The sequence below is a fragment of the Hypanus sabinus genome, chromosome 3 (assembly GCF_030144855.1).
Source record: "Hypanus sabinus isolate sHypSab1 chromosome 3, sHypSab1.hap1, whole genome shotgun sequence".
NCBI classification, from domain to species: Eukaryota; Metazoa; Chordata; class Chondrichthyes; order Myliobatiformes; family Dasyatidae; genus Hypanus; species Hypanus sabinus.
This window is the reverse complement of record NC_082708.1, coordinates 71,515,349-71,532,194: the sequence shown is the minus strand read 5'-3', so window position 1 is coordinate 71,532,194 and position 16,846 is coordinate 71,515,349. Positions and strand designations below refer to the sequence as shown.

Below are 16,846 nucleotides of genomic sequence, written 5' to 3'. Positions count from 1 at the left end.
AGCCTATAAGAGGAGAGGCTGTACTTGATCTGGTACTGGGAAATGAACCTGGTCGGGTGTCAGATCTCTCAGTGGGAGAGCATTGTGGAGATAGTGATCACAATTCTATCTCCTTTACCATAGCATTGGAGCGGGATAGGAGCAGACAAGTTAGGAAAGTGTTTAATTGGAGTAAGGGGAAATATGAAGCCATCAGGCAGGAACTTGGAAGCATAAAGTATGGAACAGATGTTCTCAGGGAAATGTATGGGAGAAATGTGGCAAATATTCAGGGGATATTTGTGTGACATTCTGCATAGGTACATTGCAATGAGACAGGGAAAAGATGGTCGGGTACAGGAACTGTGGTGTACAAAGGCTGTTGAAAATCTAGTCAAGAAGAATTAAAGGCTATGAAAGGTTCAAAATCTAGATAATGATAGAGATGTAGAAAATTGTAAGGCTAGCAGCAAGGAGCTTAAGAATGAAATTAGGAGAGCCAGAAGGGGCCAAGTGAAGACGTTGGCAACAGGATTAAGGAAAGCCCCAAGACATTCTACAAGTATGTGAAGAGCAAGAAGATAAGATATGAGAGAAGAGGACCAATCAAGTGTGACAGTGGAATAGTGTGTATGGAACCAGAGGAGGTAGCAGAGGTATTTAATGAATACTTTGCTTCAGTATTCACTATGGATAGGGACCTTGGCGGTTGTAGGGATGACTTACAGCGGACTGAAAAGCTTGAGTATATAGACTTTAAGAAAGAGGCTTTTGGAAAGCATCAAGTTGGATAAGTCACCGTGACTGGACAAGATATACCTCAGACTACTGTGGGAAGCGAGGAAGGAGGTTGTTGAGCTACTGGCAATGATCTTGGCATCATCAATGGGGCAGAAGAGGTTTTGGAGGATTGGAGGGTTGAAGATGTTGTTCCCTTATTCAAGAAAGGGAGTAGAGATAGCCCAGGAAATGATAGACCAAAGAGTCTTACTTCAGTGGTTGGTAAATTGATCTAGAAGATCCAGAGAGGCAAGATTTATGAACATTTGGAGAGACATAATAGAATTAGGAATAGTCAGCATGGCTTTGTCAAAGGCCGGTCGTGCCTTACGAGCCTGATTGAATTTTTTGAGGATGTGACGAAACACATTGATGAAGGTAGAGTAGTAGAGGTAGTGTATATGGATTTGAGCAAGGCTTTTGATAAAGTACCCCATGCAAGGCTTTTTGAGAAAGTAAGGAGGCCTGGGATCCAAGTGGACATTGCTTTGTGGATCCAGAACTGGCTTGCCCACAGAAGGCAAAGAGTGGTTGTAGACGGGCCATATTCGGAATGGAGGTCAGTGACCAGTGGTGTGCCTCAGGGACCTTCTCTTCATGATTTTTATGAATGACCTGGATGGGTTAGTAAATTTGCTGATGACACAAAGGTTGGGGTGTTGTGGATAGAGTGAAGGGCTGTCAGAGGTTACAGCGGGACATCAATAGTGTGCAAAACTGAGCTGAGAAGTGGCAGATGGTGTTCAACCCAGATAAGTGTGAGGTAGTTCATTTTGGTAGGTCAAATATGATGGCAGAACATGGTATTAATGGTAAGATTCTTGGCAGTGTGGAGGATCAGAGGGATCTTGGGGTCTGAGTCCACAGGACACTCAAAGCTGTTGTGCAAGTTGACTGTGTGGTTAAGAAGGCGTATGGTACATTTGCCTTCATCAATGGTGGGATTGAGTTTAAAAGCCGAGAGATAATGTTACAGCTTTATAGGGCCCTGGTCAGACCCCACTTGGAGTATTGTAGTCGGTTCTGGTCACCTAACTACAGGAAGGATGTGGAAACCATGGAAAGGGTGCAGAGGAGATTTACAAGGACGTTGACTGGTTTGAGGAGCATGCCTTATGAGGTCAAATGAACTCATCCTTTTCTCCTTGGAGCGACAGAGGATGAGAGGTGACCTGATAGAGGAATGTAAGATGATGAGAGGCATTGATCATGTGGATAGTCAGAGGCCTTTTCCCGGGGCTGAAATGGCTAGTATCAGAGGGAACAATTTTAATGTGCTTGGAGGTAGGCACAGAAGAGATGTCAGGGGTATGTTTTTTTTTTACACAGTGGGTGGTGAGTGCGTGGAATGGGTTGCCTAAGAATCTCCTGGAGTTTAGAAAAATATGGAGCTTAGAAAAATATAGTGATATGGGTAACCCTAGGTAATTTCTAAAGTAAGTAAATGTTCGGTACAGCATCGTGGGCCGAAGTGCCTGTATTGTGTTGTAGGTTTTCTGTTTCTTCTGAATGTCGCTTGTAATTCATCTTGAACAAACAGGTCTCCCACCGGATCATATGCTCTGACCAGTTCTCCCCAGCGACCAGATCTCCCCAGTGGCTACCCATTTCAAATCAACTCACTTCCAATTCACATATCTGTCAATGGCCTCCTCTACAACCATGATGAAGTCAAATTCAGATTGGTGGAGTAATACCTCATATTTCATCTCGGTAGCCTCCAACTTGAATGGTATGAACACAGGTTTCTTTAACTTCTGGTAATTTCTCCCTCCTCCCTCTTTATTCCTTCCCCAGCTTTTTGTTCTGGCTTTTGCCTCTTTTTTTTAGTCCTGATGAAGGTCTCAGCCTGAAAAGTTGATAGTTTATTCCCCTCCTTAGATGCACCCTGATTTGCTGAGTTCCTCCAGTATTTTCTGCATGTTGGTCTAGATTTTTAGCAGTTGCTGAATCTTGAGTTTACATATTTTTAGTAAGCTGTGGCTAATGCTACATTACAGGGATCCATGCTTTTGGCCTCTAGCTCTATTAATAAGATGTATATTTGTATGTTGTTTGATGATGCTAATCTAGATGGGATTGCACCCAAGAAAGAGCATGTAATGAGGGTTCAAGGGGATAAGGACAGAGAATAAGTGAACCAGAACCCTTCAGATGAAATGTAATGTGGGAGAATGTCAGGTTATCTTTTTTGGTTCAGGTTACACAAAAACAGACAGTGAAGTGATAACTGGTGAAGAGAGAATAGTGAATGGTGAAGTGATGATGTCCCAAAGATGAAGATATGGTAGTAAGACCCACAAATTGCTGAAAGAACTCAGTAAGCTAGGCAGCGTCTATAGAGGGAAATAGACAGTTATGGTTTCGGGTAGAGACGCTTCATCAGGACTGGAAGGAAAGAGCAGATCAAGTGTATTGGCACACATAGTGTTGATGGTCAGTAAACAGATGTGGCAAGTAATTAAGACAAATAGTATGATACTTTCTATTAGAGAGTTAAATAAAGAAGTCTAATCACAATTGTACAGTGGTTTGGTTGCACGTTTAGAAGTAAAGAACATATTTTCCCTTGCTAACGAGCACTGAGATAAGGAGAGAATTCTGCATTCAGATGGCTTGCAAGAAAGTTGCCCCAGTATCTTTACTTTCTTGGGAGGTCAAGGAAGTTCAGCTTATCATTGAATGTTCTAACAAACATCTATAGATGTACTCTTGAAAGAATCCAACTGGTTGCATCATGGTCTGGTATGGTAATTCAAATGGGCTGGAAAGTAAAAAGCTGTAGAGTAGTGTATGGTGCCCTACATCACAGGTACAGCCTTCCCACCACTCTCAGCTGCGTGGGTGCACAGCCATACAGTATTTATTATGCTCCCGTGTACTTAGCCTTTGCTGCTATGCAGCTAGAATTTTCTTTTTTATAATGTTAATTTTGAAATTAAGCCAATTTACCTTTGAAATCTGCTAATATATTTGCGAAATACCCTGTTATTAGTTGTGTAAATGAATATAATCCATAAATTTTCTAAATAATGAATATACCACCTTTACTTTGAAACATTTTAGAGTATTTACATTGTCAGGGTTTCAAGTTACAACAATATTACAAACTGTAACAATAAACACAGAATAGAAGTTAATAGCTCATTGTTAATAAACTGTTGGCCCGCTGAACGGAGATGCCATCTAAGTTTAAGTTTATGAAACATGAGATTTTCTTTGTTACACTGTATTTCATTATACCCTTCAATGAATAAATAAAAGTACAAGATATTTAAATTTTCATTCTAAATAATCAGAGTACACATATTACAAAAAAAAACATTTAAGGTGCCCCACATTTTTCAGGCCATGTAATAAGTTCCTGCTCAGAGTAATGGTTGGTCCATGCAACTGTAAAAAAGTTAAGAGGGAACATTGCTCCCCACCATCAGCAGTTTCAACAAGTCTATGATTCAGGTATTCAGACAATACAAAGTTTTCTATTACACCATTTGAGTGACTTAATCTTGATTTTGTTCACAGTAGAAATGTTCTCTGTAGGAGACCACTATTTTGACTCAGACATAGGTCTTTGGTACTGGAAATTTTGGGCCATTTTAAATCCATAATTCTACATCTAGGGATTAACAACATCCAGAGAGTAGGAAAACTACCATGTTATGTGATGACTACATAGCAAGGAACAGCTTTCCCAGCAAACTGACTCATTCAGTCCTTGCAAAATTAGGGAGATGTATACTTGGAACTCATCACATTTTCCTGGACATTTAGAGAAACTCAAGCAACATCTGTTTTTAACTGGTAGGAAAACAGCAGAACTTTCCTGATCTTCTAAAGGAATTATCAAAACTTTTCTAAAATGGATCAGCACTACCCAGGTGATGAATAATAGTCATGAACTTTATGCCAACAATGTACCAATAAAGAGTTGATATATAACAGAGTTTCTCAAACAGGATTCTGAGAGGTCTATAGGGGATCCCTGAGAAATCATGATAAAAGAAATAAACATTGTTTTTTGATGTTGGGCAGTGACCGAGCGGCCCCGTTCACAACCTCGTTAGGTCTTTCAGTCCAGTATGGCAGTGCGCAGTAGGATCTTGTTCTTAGTTTTTGATGTGAAATGGGGAGGCTATTGATAATTGGTGAGTGCCATATGGCACAGAGGAGAGGATGGTAGGCCAATAATTGGTGAGGGCTGTATTGTACAGAGGGAGACTATTGATAATTAGGGAGCGCTGTATTGCACAGAGGGGAGGACAGTAGGCTGATGAGAAGCATGAAGAGCATTTTCTGAGCATTGAATGGACTCGCACAACTTGAGCTGTGACATCAGCCCCCCACCCCTCCCAACTTGCCCTTGCTTACTGCCAACTGACTTATGGGAGTGAACAAACTACCAGTGTGGTAGAAAATTGGAGTGACATTTTCATTCTAAAGGAGGAATGTTTATGCACTGTGACTCAGCTGCTAGCCTGCCACTTTGCTTCTGCTGTTGGACTGTGCAGAAGTTTATTGTATTGTGAAGTTTTCGTATTTTTTGTGGTTTTCCTGTATAGTCATTTATTATGCCTTTTTAAAAACATTTTATTAACCGCTATTTCACTGTGCCTAGTCTGCAGCAAGCAACTTACAAATGCATCAATGGCTCCAGCAAAATTGAAAAGGCGCTTAACTGCAAATCTCAGCCGTATCAAAGCAGGAACAGTGGGTCAAATAGCCTACTCCAGCATCTTTTATGTTATTAGATACAGTGGCCAAGAAATTCCTTCACACAACAATGAGAGAAAGTATTGTTCACTTACAAACAGGTTTAACCTACAGGGGAGCAAAATCACATCCATTTGTGGGCATTTTGTGACCAGTTTAAAATTTGATCACCAGCTTTCAGCATTTTTCTTGTGCTGGGAACCTTTAGGGCAAATGTCCCAGTGACATTAACAGTGCAACAGTAAATGCTTGTCTCCAGTGTAATATTATGTACACATATCCAATGTTTCTCTTAGGCAATCCACTAAAATTACTTCCTTTTCACCTTACCAATAGAAGTCCCAACTTACTGAGAGTAACACACTGATTTTTGTTTCAATGTTCTAACATCTCCCTTAGTGTTTTTGAATTTTGCAAGCTACATAGATGGAGAATCTGATACTACAGCATGGAGGAAGCAAAAGATTCAGATCAGAGTACTATTATAGCCAATGGAAAGTAGCTGGTTTATTTTTCTCAACTCATTACAACAGAATAAAAGACACTAACTTCAAAAAAAAGTTATATCTTTTTCACCAAAAATTGCAACATGTTTTCAATAAGTTGACTAAACACTGACTTATGGGTAAATAGGAAATTGATGGTTTTCATATTGATATTGAAAAGAGTTACGATATTAATTTAAACTTAAAGAGATGTACCTAATTTCCACTCAATAAAAATGACTGCGGGTTTGTGTTTAGGTGACTGTACTTTAAGGTGAGTCATTTTGTCCCAGATACTGAATTTGTGCAGTGTTCTGCAATTTCAAAGAGGTAATAATGAATATTTGTTCGACAAGCAATATCATAGGCTGTCTCACCCAAGTTATTTTTTAGATCGGAATTGATGTAGCGATTCATTAACAACAATTCAATAACTTCCTTGGTGTCTTTACTTCCTGAAGCAAGATGTAATGCTGTATGTAAACCATTAGTCTGGGCATTGACATCTGCATCATGCTGCAGAAGAAATGAAGCTATTTCTGCATTGTTCCATTTACAAGCGCTGTGCAAAGGTGTCCAGCCATCTATAGTACGAGCATGCACATCTGCTCCTTGAGCTATCAACTTCCGAACGATCTCAATATGACCACTGTAGGCAGCCCTATGAAGTGGTGTGTAGTGGTCATCATCTTTAACATTAACAAGATCTGGGTTTTCTGAGAGAAGTCTGCATACTATAGAAACCTAAGAGAAAGACAAACAGTTGTTATTACACACTCATGAATCTGTAATGCCTTTCCTTCATTCAGAATGTTCTTTGGATACTGAACCTACTACAGAGTACAAAATCATTAATAGCTATCGATAACCCTTTAGAATAGTTTTCCAAAAATACAAACTTAATGAAGTTGCCATTATTAACACGCATCTAATGCTGTACAAGCATGCAAGAGAACATACAAATTCAACAATATGAAGTTTGGAAAGGTACATGGACAGTAGGGATATGGAGGACAATGGTCTGGTGAAAGTCGATGGGAGTAGGCAGTTTAAATGGTTTTGGCAAGGACTAGATGGGCTGAAGGACCTATTTCTGTCCTGTACTTCACTATAACTCTAAGATATAGAAGAAAAATAAATTGAGTAATTCCGAACTATGTTAATATATTTAAAATTTCAGACTGGCAAAATGATGAAAATGATGTGCCCCAGGATTTCGCTTGGGGTGGGGGTGGTTATATTTTATTAATATAAATGTCAAAATGAACAATTAAAGGACTTGTGAATTGTGATAAATTAAGTCAGGTAAGGTAAATTTCAGGATACAGAATAGGTAGATTTCTGGAAGAGGGTATTCAATTAGGGAAATACCTTTAGACACAAATATGCAGCATATGAAACATGTTAAAACACAGCTTATATTACTAAAAGCTGATTGCACATCAAAAGCAAACTGGATTAAAAAGGGCATTGGATATACAAAAAAAGTCATTGAATTTGTACCAGTTAGTGCTTTAAATGGACTATAGCATGTCACTTCTTCCTTAAAACTAATCCCAAGGAAGAAGAAAATTGAAGATTCTATCTTATGAGCATTGATAGATATAAAGAAAGTTTGGAAAAAGGAGGTTTTTTTTTAAACTGTAAGAGGAAAATAAGAAAATTCTGAGAAAGAAAATTTGAATCCAAGCAGCATTTTATCATATTCAGTGAAGTACTTCTGAACAGGTTCCTCCCATATCCCAAAGACATGCAGATTGGTAAATTAATTGAACAGAGTAATCTGCCTCAGGTGGGCGGTAGAGTCTGTAGGGAGTCACAAGGGAGAATTAGATTGGGTAAGAATAAGACTAACGTATTGTAAATAGGTACTTCACAACTGGTACAGGTTTGATAGGCTGAAGAATCAGTTTCCATGCTATTTGTCTACCTTGTAATTTTTCATTTTTAGATCTTGGATCTGATGATTTTGAAGATTTCAATAATAGACAATCCTGTCAAACACCTACCTGGTTTTTCTCAGATGCCCAAAGTAATAGATTTGCTGGGTCATTTTCCAGCTCTTTCTCTTTCACTTTAAAATAAGCATCATTTTCAGCTTCCTCCTCTTCATCATCGGACTCTCCGTGCCACAAACTGTGTGTTCCCACAGGTATCAGATGTCTATGTGTCTCTAATAAATCAAGTTGATTGAAGTAGTTTGCAAAGTCAGTAATTCCTTCAGGACCACACTCTTGATTTTCATCTTCTTCAAGTATTTTATTTTCTTCTAAAGGTTTTGCAACAAAGGATTTCTTCAGCTTAGGACTATTTTTCTCTTGCACATTCATTTTCTCTGAAATACTTAAATTTTCATAACTTCAAAATATAAATCTTGATTCAACATTGTGATTGAATAAGATCCACTGTGATGAAAAACAAAAATCGCAATTACCACTGATCTGGTACCATTCTTACATCTTTGTAAACTGGGTAGTGAAGGATTTTGTTTTACCAATTGTGGCAATCAAAATCACTGGCATATGTTGTGAAGTTCATTGTTTTGTGGCAGCACAACATTATAATACACAATAAACTATAAATTACAATAAGTATATAAAAATTAAGTGCTAAAAGAGAGGAAATAGTAAAGTAGCGTTCATAGATTCGTTGTCCATTCAGAAATCTGATGGCATAGGCGAAGAAGCTGTTCCTGAAACATGCATATTGGTGAATACATGATATTGCACATACAGTAACTACACTTTACTTTCGTGTTAGTAATACTTGAAAATGATGGAAGTTGGACAGCAGTGGTGATTGCAACACTTTCATGGAGTCCAGATGGATTAAAAGGATTACGTATTAGTAGAACACACAATAGTAGACATATATAAAAGATGATTTGAATGTAAAAATAAACAAGGGCTGCAGACTGAATGGACGATATGAGCTTTTCTAATTCTCAAGTATTTTTGGAGAAGCAAGAACATTCTTCTGCTGTAATTACATGATGCAGTTTTATAAAGGTGGGATGCTAAGAGTTTTCCTCCAAAGGCAGAGAAGGAGATGGGTCCTAATCGCCTCAGTAATAAGGTTATGATGTTACAAGATACAGTAATAGATTAATACATTTACATCAACCAAGAGATTTTTACATCAGTACTCTTTTAATGGAGGACAAAGAGAAAGCACAAATAAAGTCAAAACATTATGTTTACAGAGAATAAAAATAAGCACAAGTGTAATTACAATTTATGTATTAAAATGAGAACAAGTACCAAAATTCAAGCCACAACAGAGATTAGAGGAAACAAAGCACAAACATTGAATGACTCAAAATAAAGGCCAACTTTTTTGTCATATGCACAAGTACATGTATGGACAGGTGCAATGCAAAAACCTAACTGCAGAGAACCAAAGAAAAACAAGTATAAACTGTATTACAAATAACATCAATACAAAAATAATTGAAAATAAAATGGAGATAAGAAATAGGAAGGATGATTTGCAACCTACCCACATTAGGCCAGAATTTGCCATCTAAACAATGACACAGTCAGAAGAAATTTGTTTGGAAAATCTTCACATGTAAGCTTAGATAAGAGCAGATGTGGAGTTAAATCAGAAATCCACAAGCTGCTGTGCAAGATATATGACGACATTTTATTGCTGACCAAATACACAGCATATGAATCACAGTGGGTACAAACAAAACACACCATAGAAAGTCGTCCATTGATTATGTTATGGTTATTATTCTATTATGGATTACTGAGTATGCCCACAAAGAAAATGAATCTCAGGGTTGTATTTGGTGAAATATACTGTATGTAATTTGACAATATATTTACTTTGAACGTTGAAATCAAATCTTTCCTATTTCACTCTCTTCTTGAACACCAACTTTTCTATCATAAATAATTAACTAGGAGAAGCACTGAGATTCACTGCTATTATAACTGTTTCTTTTCACTCCAATTGAATCCAGTACTTTATCACCAGTTATTTCACTTCCTGTAGCAGGTTTGCCAAAGGAATGCATTCTGAACTAGATTTGTTATTTTTACAAACCTAAACCTCATTGGTAAAGAAGATATAGTATGTAATTACTTACCCTTTTCACTTATATGGCAGAGTTAAATAATTATATGATTATTTGAAAAATTATGATCTTATAGCATAGAAGGGAAGTTGATCAGTCATGAGGGGCCTGTGGCCTACTTCTGTTCCTATTTTCTTGTGCTTTTTTGATGTAGCATTTTCATTGTCCCCAAACTATCATGTAAGACAACTGAAGACTAAATATGAAATAACAGATTATGAAAGCTGTTATAGTCGCTTCAACAGAAAATTGTGCAGCTATGTACTCAACTATTATAGACCAGAAAAAGAATCATTTTAACTACATGAGGTGAACCCAAAAATCTTAATAAAACCAAAAGGTTAAAATAGGTTATCTGAGAAGTGTATCAATTATGCTGCTTTTCATTAGAATTGAAAAAGTATAACAAAATTCTTGGGAAGAGGTGAAATAATTACAACTCCTAAAGGAAAGCTTTGTGAAAGAAATGGAAAGAAAATATGTGTTTGAAGTTGATTTCAGATATATTGGGTTTGCACTTGATTTAAAGAATGAAAAGTGCACCCGGTGATTTAGGTCATGGCCATGTTAGAATTAGATAGTGCTTCAGAAATAAAGAGTGGCTATTTCAGGCCGAGATCCTTCATCTGAACTGGAAAAGAAGGGAAGAAGCCAGATAAGAAGGTGAGGGAAGGGGTGGGGAAGAAGTAGTAGCTGGCAGCTGATAGGTGAGACCAAGTCAGGGAGAGGTGGATAATTGGAAATGTTGAGAGGTGATAGGTGAAAGAGGTAAAGGGTTTGAAAGAAGTCGTCTGATAGGAGAGGACAGTGGATCATGGAAGAAAGGAAAGGAGGAAGGGCACCAGAGGAAAGTGATAGGTAGGTGAGGAGAGAAGGGTGAGAGAGGAACCAAAAGGGGGAGGAGTGAGAAATTACTGTGAGTTGGAGAATCAGGTTGGAGGCTGCTCAGACGGAATATGTGGTGGCCACCCATTTCAATTCAACTTCCCACTCCAACAATCAGGCTGTGGCCTCCTCTACCGCCACGATGAGGCCACACTCAGGTTAGAGGTGCAACACCTCATAGTCCATCTGGGTATCCTCCAACTGATGGTCATCAATTTCTCTGTCTTCCCCATCCCTCTTTATCCTACTCCCCATTCTGGTTCCCCTCTCACCTTTTCCCCTTCTCTCTTCTGCCCATCACCTCCCTCTGATGCCCTTTCCCCTTTTGTTATGCCCACTGTCCTCTCCTACCAGATTCCACCTATCACCTCCCATTCTTACTTCACCTTGCCTTGTGTAGCTGGATCCTGGGCTTCCTGTCAGATCACTATCAGGTGGTAAGAGTGGGCTCCCTCACCTCTGCCCCTCAACACAGGTGCCCCTGAGGGCTGTATCCTAAGCCCCCTCTTTTAGTCTCTGTATACCCATGACTGTGTCACCACCCACAACTCCAATTTGCTAATTAAATTTGCTGACAACACTACACTGGTTGGCCTAATCTCAAATAATAATGAGGCAGCCTACAGAGAAGAAGCCATCACCCTGACACAGTGGTGTCAAGAAAACAACCTCTCCCTCAATGTTGCAACAATAAAGGAGCTGGTTGTGGACTACAGGAGGAATGCAGATAGGCTAGCCCCCATAGACATCAATGGATCTGGGTTGAGAGGGTGAACAGCTTTAAGTTCCTCAGTATCCACATCACCAAGGATTTCACATGGTCTGTACATACCAGCTGTGTGGTGAAAAAGACACAACAGCACCTCTTTCACCTCAGACAGTTGAAGAAGTTTGGTATGGGCCCCCCAAATTCTATGAACTTTCTATAGGGGCTCGATTGACTGGCTGCATCACTGCCTGTTATGGGAACTGCACTCCTCTCAATCACAGGACTCTGCAGAGAGTGGTGCGGACAGCCCAGCACATCTGTAGGTGTGAGCTTCCCACTATTCAGGACACTTACAAAGACAGGTGTGAAAAAAGGTGTGAAGGATCATTGGAGACCACAAACTGCTACCATCTGGGAAACAGTATTACAGCATAAAGGCCAGGACCAACAGGCTCCGGGCTAGCTTCTTCCACCAGGCCATCAGACAGCTTATGCTGACACTGCTGTACTTCTATGTTACATTGACTGTCCTGCTGTACGTAATATTTATTAGAAATTACTATAATTGCACATTTGAATGGAGATGTAATATAAAGATTTTTACTCCTCATGTATTTGAAGGATGTAAGTAATAAAGTCAATTCATTTCCACTTCCCCACCCACCCACCCTTCTCCCCTCTCACCTTGTACTCCTTTGCCAGTCCTGATGAAGGGTCCTGACCTGAAACACTGCCTACTTATTTCTCTCTATAGGTGCCTGTTGAGTTCCACCAGCACTCTGTGTACTTTGCTCAAGATTTCCAGCATCAGCAGAATCTCGTGTCCTTCAGTAATAGAAGTGAATGTCCTTCGTGATGAGTAAAACAAAATGAAGCTACTCACAATTGAAATTGGCAACATAATGTTTGCCTTGGCCAGCCGACATACAGGGAAGTGCAATCAAGGTGCAGGGAAACAAAATAAAATTAGAATCAGCTTTAAGTACTCTGTGGTGAGAGAAGAAATATTTCAGACAAATCTCCTTTCACAAGTTTAAGTTAAGTATAGTGGGGCTGGATGGTGTAGGAAGAATTAAAGGAATAGGTATGTGAATGGGTATGATGCTAAGCTCAAGGACACTGAGCAGTTTAAACAACTCAAAACGGATACCATCATGTACATAGCTCGCATAAACAAGACCTGGCTGCCAGGACAACTCAAGCTGTGGTGCTTCCAGTTCAGTATACTCCCAAGACTCATGTGGCCTTTAACAGTGTATGAAATCCCCATCAACAAGGTGGAAAAGCTTGAAAGAATGATCAGCACACATGTGAAACAGTGGCTTGGACTTAAGTCCTCCTGTTGGACTGTACGGGAACTGCAAATTAGAATTATCAATTGCAAGTCAAATGCACCAAAGTAATGTTGGTTATGACCCTCACTGAGTCAGAAGATACTGTTATTCGAACAGCGGCCCCCCCCCCCCCCCGTGTGGCAACGGGAGGAAGTGGACCCCATCTGAAGCCGTTCAGAGTGCTAGGTCTGCTCTTCACTTCAGGGATGTGGTTGGCCAAGTCCAATTTGGGAGAGCCGGGCTCGGGCTCATCTCAAGGGCTCCTCAATGGCACAAGGCAACATCAGTGCAGAAGAGATGGCCGTGGTGGAGGAGGTGAGAAGACAGGAGGAGGCAGAGCAATATGCCAGGGCAGTCTCAATGGCTAAGCAGGGCCAATGGACTAATTGGGAGAGCCTGGAAAAGAGGAAACTCAGTTGGCGCGACATCTGGGAGCTGGAGGGATCTCTGCTAAGTTTTGTCATCAGAGCCATTTATGACCTCCTACCAACAACTCAAAACCTGAACCAGTGGTGAGGAGAAGACCCCACTTGCTATCTTTGTCAAGCACCTGGATTACTAAAGCACATTTTTAAAGGATGCACCATGAAGCTCAGCCAGGGGCGGTATACTTGGCGGCATAACCAAGTTCTCAGACCGCTGGCATCAATCTTGGAACAGAGGCAAACCACCGTAAACGCTCTCCCACAAACATCGGCAGGAAATGTCCACATTACACGATTTGTACCAGCAGGCCAACCTCCAGGGCACCAAGTAACATCAAAGGATATAAGCATTCTGCATGTTGCTCGGGATTGGAAAATGGACGTGGACTTGGAGAAAAAGCTTGTGTTTCCCCCAGACATTGCGGCTACAACACTCCGGCCAGACATAGTCCTGTGGCCCACAACAGCCAAGCTGGCATATGTTGTGGAATTGACAGTACCATGGAAGGAAGGCATTGAAGAAGCTTATGAGAGGAAAAAGACCAAGTACTCTGAACTGGCAACGGAAGCTGCTCAGAACGGCTGGAAGATCAAGATTTTCCCTGTAGAAGTGGGATGCAGGGGATTTGTTGCTACATCTACAACCAGTCTATTAAAGAAGATTGGGGTGAGGGGTGTCTCCCTCCAACAAGCAATCAAGTCCTTGTCAAATGCAGCAGAAGAAAGCAGTAACTGGATTTGGATTAAAAGGAAATACAACAACTGGGCTGCAAGATGAAGACAGGAGGGTACGGAACTGAGGGCGAGGTGTATCTGGGACGCCAGGTAGCACCGTTGAGCTGTCTGGAGACGTCGTGGGCTTATCAATGAAATGTCAAAGAAGGAGGGTGCCCACCTGACGACCCCGATGATGTAGCTACCCTCCTCATCACCACTCCAAGCCCACTGCCACCATCGAGAGTGCTGACTTTATCATAGGGATTGAAATATCAAGTCCTATTAGCTCTACCATGGGTCATGAAAAAAAATATATTATGGTGTCTGGAAGAAACAAAAATTATAATAGTAGAACAACTCATTTCGCATTATGCTCATATTCCTAATACATGGGAGAGTATTCAGTCCACCAACCTAAGGCAGCTCTCAAAGCTATCCTATTAATCCCAAAACCCCACATTTGTCTGTAATGTATTTCCTTGTACATGCCCAATATAACCCAGACAAACCGCCTACACTAAGGGCAAATTACAGCAACTTCAGGCAACCAGCACATCTTTTAACTGGGGAAGCATCTGGCAACAGAACACTTAGAGGGAATCGACGAAAATCATGGGGACCATGCAAACTCTACTCCACACATATCGACCCACAACTAAAGGTCAGAATCGTACCCGGTTCATTGGAATGGTAAGGCTGTCATTCTCTGAGCGTGTCTATTATGATCCACGATAGTTAAACGCAATGCTACGGATTTGACAGGTTCAAATAAAAAAAAAGAGCCGTTCCTGGACTTTGGATAGAAGCCCGAGGATTAAAAAAAAGGGACAGAATTTTAAAGTGGGGTGGGGGCAATTGGCAGCTCAGATGTTGTAATACCACAAGGCGGACGAACAATTTCCATTTGTTCTCCTCATTGCTTGGTACATTACTGCAATCATTTTAAACCCGAAACCACCATTTGGGGCTCTAGACAAAAGAAATGGAGTACGTAAAACGGCAGCTAGATCTGCGTTTCCTTGGGATATTGTCAAAAGGGATAGAGAGCATGCTGGGCACGATTAGACAGCGGGATCAAATTGTCGCAGAAACGGCGCATACTGGAATCTGAAACAAACTGCAGCTCTGTAGAGGCAAAGGGCTGGTCGTGACCTTGCATCAGGAATGATGCCCGAAGAATGTAGATGTTGATGCAAGGAGAAGTCAGGGCATGCAAAACCTCAGTAGAAAGGGGCCAGGGACAAAGGTGTAGCTAAGAGACACGAAGACTCGGACACGGCCTGAAACCAGTGGAGTACTCACGGCAGTCGCTCGCCGGCCACCGAGTCCAGCGTCCCCGCTTCTGCTTCCGGGGTGAACCCGACTTTTGGTTCCGGCTGTAGTCAGTGGAAATTGGCGGTTCGGGCGCGCGTTGCAGTTCGGAGTCTCACTAGGTCCCAAACAAGAGTGAAGTGTTCCCGACTGCGCCGTCGATTTATGAGGATCACGTTTCCCTCTTGCGGAGATCCGAGCCTTGTTTCCAGGTGCAGGTGAAACTGAAAGCGGAGCCGAGCAGCCTGTTGAGATGAGTGCTGGAAACACCTTGTAAGTTGCGTGTCAGGGAAGGTTTCACACTTCGTTTTCTTTTTGCCTTTTAGAGATTTGGGCAAATTTGTCAGTTTCGTTGCAAGGCCACTTAGAGGAATGTGCAGGGTCTCAATATCATTTAAATAATAGTTTTATTTTAAGACTGAATTGACTTTCATTTCTTACATCTTTCACATAGAGTAAAAATCTTTACGCCTCCGTCTAAATGTGCAACCATAGTAATTTGTAATAAATAGAACAGTCAACGTAACTTAGAAATACACTCAAATCAGCGTGAGTCTGGTGGCCTGGTGGAAGAAGCTATTGCGGAGCCTGTTGGTCCTGGCTTTTACGTTGCGGTACCGTTTCCCAGGATGGTGGCAGCTGAAACAGTTTGTGGTTGGGGTGACTCGGGCCCCCAATGATGCTCCTGCTCCTTTTCTCACCCCCGTGTTTGTAAATGTCCTGAATCATGGGAAGTTCCCAACTACAGATGCGCTGGGCTGTCCACATAACTCTCTGTAGAGGCCTGTGATTAAGGGAGCTACGGTTCCCATACCAGGCAGTGATGTAGCCAGTTCTTAGGATTTGGGGGCCCATACCAAACTTCTTCAACCGTCTAAGGTGAAAGAGGAGCTGTTGTGTCTTTTTCACCACACAGACCACGTGAGATCCCTAGTGAAGTGAATGCTAGGGAATTCAAAGCTGTTCACCCTCCTAACCCCAGATCCATTGATGTCAATAGGGGTTAACCCATCTCCATTCCTTCTGTAATCCACAACCAGCTCCTTTGTTTTTGCGACATTGAGGGTAAAGTTGTTTTCTTGACACCGCTGTGACAGAAAGATGGAAATATACTGAGTATTGTTATTTTTTCTGTTCTGACTAAAGACAAAATCATCAACTTTAATCTTAATGCATTTTTTTCTGCACAAGGATATTTTTAAGGAAATTATTTTAAACTTTACTAATTATAGTTGATGATACCTGAATATTACTAAGATATCCTCAAAGGGCACGTACAGATTTTACAACTGATAGGTTACAGTGATCATTGCTGCTGAATTGGGTGCATTTCAAAACAACTTGGTTGGCTTATTGACTGAGTTAAAATGATAGATTTGTCAAATGTTACTAACGGAAAGTTTGAGAAAGTATTCCATACACAT

At 40.8% G+C, this 16,846-nt stretch overlaps 2 protein-coding genes across 9 annotated transcripts in view; one reads left to right on the top strand and one right to left on the bottom strand.

The window, feature by feature from the left end:
• mre11a (MRE11 homolog A, double strand break repair nuclease) overlaps nt 1-16,846 on the top strand; it is a 177,044-nt gene that overhangs the window by 75,773 nt on the left and 84,425 nt on the right. The window contains exon 1 of one of the 5 annotated variants that reach the window (XM_059964623.1): nt 15,512-15,695. The exons of the other annotated variants lie outside the window; for them this stretch is intronic. Coding sequence (XP_059820606.1) covers nt 15,676-15,695 — 20 coding nt within the window. The 5' untranslated portion in view covers nt 15,512-15,675. Of the gene's footprint in view, nt 1-15,511; nt 15,696-16,846 lie in introns of those variants that run through there. 5 annotated transcript variants of the gene reach the window in all.
• On the bottom strand, nt 3,790-15,443 carry ankrd49 (ankyrin repeat domain 49). Of its 4 annotated transcripts, none has more exons than XM_059964628.1 (3): nt 15,414-15,443; nt 7,967-8,362; nt 3,790-6,701 (listed from the first exon to the last, which is right to left on the bottom strand). In XM_059964628.1, exons 2-3 carry the CDS (start codon nt 8,285-8,287, stop codon nt 6,237-6,239), a joined length of 786 nt encoding a protein of 261 aa, XP_059820611.1. In that variant the 5' UTR covers nt 8,288-8,362; nt 15,414-15,443; the 3' UTR covers nt 3,790-6,236. The 4 variants fall into 4 exon arrangements, with proteins under 4 accessions (XP_059820611.1, XP_059820614.1, XP_059820612.1 ...); XM_059964631.1 differs by having other exon boundaries at nt 7,967-8,300; nt 15,414-15,423; XM_059964629.1 differs by lacking the exon at nt 15,414-15,443 and adding an exon at nt 12,320-15,407.

Bases quoted from the DNA above. Each gene is read 5' to 3' on its own strand.
- ankrd49 (XM_059964628.1), bottom strand. From the start codon at position 8,287: ATGAATGTGCAAGAGAAAAATAGTCCTAAGCTGAAGAAATCCTTTGTT. The intron at 6,702-7,966 runs GTAGGTGTTTGA...TCTTTCTCTTAG, and splicing joins GGGCATCTGAGAAAAACCAG to GTTTCTATAGTATGCAGACT.